The 5,037-nt window shown below is 44.0% G+C and overlaps 1 protein-coding gene across 1 annotated transcript; it reads left to right on the top strand.

The window, feature by feature from the left end:
- Positions 1 to 1,218: 1,218 nt before the first annotated feature.
- Positions 1,219 to 4,607, top strand: UBQLN2 (ubiquilin 2). The gene has a single exon (XM_014853403.3). The coding sequence runs from the start codon at positions 1,543 to 1,545 to the stop codon at positions 3,421 to 3,423; it is 1,881 nt and encodes a 626-aa protein (XP_014708889.1). The 5' UTR covers positions 1,219 to 1,542; the 3' UTR covers positions 3,424 to 4,607.
- Positions 4,608 to 5,037: the final 430 nt, after the last annotated feature.

Genomic DNA, 5,037 nt, shown 5'->3' with positions numbered 1-5,037 from the left:
TGGGATCCCAGGTGCGGACCCATGCACCCACTGTTTGGCAAGCCATGCTGTGGCAGGCATCCCACATATAAGGCAGAGGAAGATGGGCACGGATGTGAGCTCAGGGCCAGTCTTCCTCAGCAAAGAGAGGAGGATTGGCAGCAGATGTTAGCTCAGGGCTAATCTTCCTCAAAAAACACAAAAAAGTTTTAAAATAAAAATATATTTATTGCATTTTTTGGTATTGAAACATACATGCTTGCATAATTTCTAACTATACAGAAATATATAAAGCTGAAAGTGAAAATACTGTATGATTTCTCTGTAACTACTGTTTATTTCATGTATACCTTTAAAGATACTTCATATCATATAAACTTAGTGTTTAAACATAGTGTGTATTATTTTATTGTATGGTAATATCATAATATATGTCACCAAGCCTGTGTAAATAGAAACTGATTATCTTTTAAAATAGTTTTTTAAAATGCTGCAATGCACCTACATTTTATAAGTATATTTTTGCATCCTTATCCAATGATTTTCATAGACGAGGTCTCTAAATGAGACATTTCTAAATAAAAGTGGAACTATTCAAAATATTGATATACATTTTCAAATTGCCTTATGATTATAACAACTTGCACTTTGGCTGGCATAAGAGTACATTTTTTCAGCTCTCTGTGGAAAACAAGGTTTACCATTATTTTTCATCTTTGCCAATATAAGCTAGAAGTAAAATCTCATTGTTTTTATTTGAATTTCTTTGATTACCAGTGAGCGAAATCATCCTTTTATATGCCCATTGGCCATTTGCACTTCTTTTGTAAAACGCAAGCTCCTCCCAGTCTTCTCCCTGTCCTCCATTTGGAGTGTTAATCTTTTCCTTTTTGCTTTGTCAAAATTCTTTATTTTTCATTTTTTACATGGGGTTGATTCGATTCAGGCTTTCATCCTTTCAGTGCCTTATGAACTGCAAATATATATATTCTCCACTGGTTTTTAATGTCCTTTACAGAAGCTAGCTCCTTCTCCTTTCTTCCTCCCTCCTTCTCCTCTTTTCTCCTCTCTTGTCTTCTCTCTTTGTTTCTTTCTCTGTTTCTCTCTCTCTTTGTTTCTCACTCACACACTCTCTCTCTCTTTTTTTCAGTACAGAAGTTTTTAATTTTGACCGAGTCCAATCTATCATTCCGGTCCTGGAGCCGCGTCAGCAGAGGGGGGCGGGGAGGTGAGCGCAGAACTGGGGGAGGGGGAGGGGAAGGGGCGGGGAGGAGCGGGCGGAGCGGCTGCGGGAGTTGCTGGGAGTGCGCGCGGTGGGATCACAAGGCGGCTTTGGAGGCCCAGAGACCTGAGCGTGGAGACCTCAGCCCGCGGCCTACACGGAGTCCCCTCTCCACTGGAGGACCAGGGAACCGCAGTCTTCATCACAGAGGTACCGTGCTCCGCGCTCCCTGCCCGGCCCTGCCCAGCCTGCTGTGGCGGCGCCTCCTTCCTTCCTCCTTCCCTCGCTCTCTCTCTTGCCCGCCCGCGCCTTCCCTGTCTGCCTGCGTCACCGCGGCCGCCATGGCTGAGAACGGCGAGAGCAGCGGCCCCCCGCGCCCCTCCCGTGGCCCTGCTTCGGCCCAAGGCCCTGCCTCTGCTCCGGCCGAGCCCAAAATCATCAAAGTCACTGTGAAGACCCCCAAAGAGAAAGAGGAGTTCGCGGTGCCCGAGAATAGCTCAGTCCAGCAGTTTAAGGAAGCGATTTCGAAACGCTTCAAATCCCAAACCGATCAGCTAGTGCTGATTTTTGCCGGAAAAATCTTAAAAGATCAAGATACCTTGATCCAGCACGGCATCCATGATGGACTGACTGTTCACCTTGTCATCAAAAGCCAGAACCGACCTCAGGGCCAGTCCACACAGCCTAGTAATGCCGCGGGAACTAATACTACCTCCCCGTCGACTCCCAGGAATAACTCCACACCTCTTTCCACAAATAGCAACCCATTTGGTTTGGGGAGCCTGGGAGGACTTGCAGGCCTTAGCAGCCTGGGCTTGAGCTCAACCAACTTCTCTGAGCTCCAGAACCAGATGCAGCAGCAGCTCCTGTCCAGCCCTGAGATGATGATCCAAATCATGGAAAATCCCTTTGTTCAGAGCATGCTTTCGAATCCTGATCTAATGAGGCAGCTCATTATGGCCAATCCACAGATGCAACAGTTGATTCAGAGAAACCCAGAAATCAGTCACCTGCTCAACAACCCAGATATAATGAGGCAGACCCTGGAAATAGCCAGGAATCCAGCCATGATGCAAGAGATGATGAGAAATCAGGACCTGGCTCTCAGCAATCTCGAAAGCATCCCAGGTGGCTACAATGCCCTGCGGCGCATGTACACTGACATTCAAGAACCCATGCTGAATGCCGCACAAGAGCAGTTTGGGGGTAATCCATTTGCCTCGGTGGGGAGCAGTTCTTCCTCCGGGGAAGGCACGCAGCCTTCTCGCACAGAAAATCGAGATCCACTACCCAATCCATGGGCACCACCACCGGCTACCCAGAGTTCTGCGACCACCAGCACAACCTCAAGCAGTGGCAGTGGCAGTGGGTCTGGTAGTAGCTCCACCAGTGCTACCGGGAACACCGTGGCTGCAGCCAATTATGTTGCCAGCATCTTCAGTACCCCAGGAATGCAGAGCTTACTGCAACAGATAACTGAAAACCCCCAGCTGATCCAGAATATGCTGTCTGCGCCCTACATGAGAAGCATGATGCAGTCGCTGAGCCAGAATCCAGATTTGGCTGCACAGATGATGCTGAATAGCCCCGTGTTTACTGCAAATCCTCAGCTGCAGGAGCAGATGCGTCCCCAGCTCCCGGCTTTCCTACAGCAGATGCAGAATCCAGACACACTCTCAGCTATGTCAAACCCAAGAGCAATGCAGGCTTTAATGCAGATCCAGCAGGGGCTACAGACATTAGCCACTGAAGCACCTGGCCTCATTCCAAGCTTCGCTCCAGGTGTAGGGGTGGGGGTGCTGGGAACCGCTATAGGCCCTGTAGGCCCAGTCACACCCATAGGCCCTATAGGCCCAATAGTCCCATTTACACCCATAGGCCCCATTGGGCCCATAGGACCCACTGGCCCTGCAGGTCCACCTGGCTCCACTGGCTCTGGCGGCCCCCCTGGGCCCACCATATCTAGTTCTGCACCCAGTGAAACCACAAGCCCAATATCAGAATCTGGACCCAACCAGCAGTTCATTCAGCAAATGGTGCAGGCTCTGGCTGGAGCAAATCCTCCACAGCTGCCGAATCCAGAAGTCAGATTTCAGCAACAACTGGAACAGCTCAACGCCATGGGGTTCTTAAACCGTGAAGCAAACTTGCAGGCTCTAATAGCAACAGGAGGCGACATCAATGCTGCCATTGAGAGGCTGCTGGGCTCCCAGCCATCGTAATTACATTTCTGTACCTTGAAAAAATGTATCTTATTTTTGATAATGGCTCTTAAATCTTTAAACAGACAAAAAATTCGTGCTTTACTTTCATTTTGATTATTTTAAATCTGTCTAGTTATAAATCTAATATGCATTTTAAGATAGAATCCATCCCTCCGTCCCTCTTTGTTTCCTTCCTTCTTTCCTTCCCTCCCTCCCTCCCTCTTTGTTTCCTTCTTTCTTTCCTTCCCCCTTTCCCTCCCTCCCTTCCTTTCTCATTCCTTCTCTGTTTTGATGGTGGGAATCAATGCTGTTTCACTCAAAGGTGTTGCATGCAAACACTTCTCTTTATTCTGCATTTATTGTGATTTTTGGAAACAGGTATCAACCTTCACAGTTGGGTGAACAAGTTTTGTCCTACAGATGTCCAGTTTATTTGCATTTTAAACATTAGCCTATGATAGTAATTTAATGTAGAATGAAAATAATGAAAAACAAAAGCAAATTATTTGAAGCTCTCTAATTTGTGGTACAATATTGCTTATTGTGACTTTGGCATGTATTTTTGCTAGCAAAATGCTGTAAGATTTATACCATTCTTTGATCTTTTTTGCTATATTTGTACCCAGTACAGTAAGCACAATTTGAACTGTACATCTGGAAATATTACAACAGAATCTCTGAGCAGAATATGTGTAACCAAATTGAGAAAAAATAGAAATATTTCTGGAGCTAGGTATGTCTCACAAGTTTGTAGAATCTTACAGCATCTTTGATAAACTTCTCAGTGAAAATGTTGGCTAGGCAAGTTCAGTTAAAATATAGTAGAAATGTTTATCCTGGTATCTCTAAATATACATTTAATTGTACAGAAAACTTACAGTGTGACATTGTGTCAACATTTGCAGATTGACTGTATATGACCTTAATCTTTGTGCAGCCCGAAGGATCAGTGTAGTAATGCCAGGAAAGTGCTTTTTACCTAAGACTTCCTTCTCAGCTTCTCCCGTAAAGAGATCCTAATACTTTTGATTTGTAATTGGAAATGTAACTTTCACTGAAAGTGTCATGTGATGTTTGCATTACTTTTAACTGCTATGTATAAAGGAAACTGTATCTTTGGACTCTATCAGTTATTTCTCTTGTGCACAGGGAAAAATGCATTAAAAATGACTAAAAAAATAAAAAAATTAAAAATGGATAAATCTTTTCCTTTTTGCCTTCTGGCCCTAGGATCATGTTTAGAAGGATTGCCACACCCCAAGTTTTATATAAATTTTACCCTATATCTAATTTTAATGGTTTTGTTAAAAAAAAGTTCCTTTTTCGTATCTGGAGTTATTTTGATGTATGGGTTTAGGTATTCTTACGTTTTTTCCCTCAAAGAATTAACCAGTTGTTAGCCAGTATTTGTCTCATTGTCCACCTCCCTCATTTGAAATGTCACACATATATACACTTTCTTCTGGGTTTGAATTTTCTTTAGTACCACTGAACATTGTAGCCCCAGTATACCAGGCTATAGTTATTGAGTTAGAAATATAATTTCATATCTGTTAGGGCAAGTCCTCCTATTGATCTTTTTTAATTTTATTTTTCACAATTTTCTGATTATTCTGACGTGTTTGTTTTACT

This window comes from Equus asinus, chromosome X (genome assembly GCF_041296235.1).
Source record: "Equus asinus isolate D_3611 breed Donkey chromosome X, EquAss-T2T_v2, whole genome shotgun sequence".
Classification (NCBI taxonomy): domain Eukaryota; kingdom Metazoa; phylum Chordata; class Mammalia; order Perissodactyla; family Equidae; genus Equus; species Equus asinus.
Note: the sequence above shows the minus strand (reverse complement) of the source record. Positions and strands in the feature narration are given on the sequence as shown.

Bases quoted from the DNA above. Each gene is read 5' to 3' on its own strand.
- UBQLN2 (XM_014853403.3), top strand. From the start codon at position 1,543: ATGGCTGAGAACGGCGAGAGCAGCGGCCCCCCGCGCCCCTCCCGTGGC.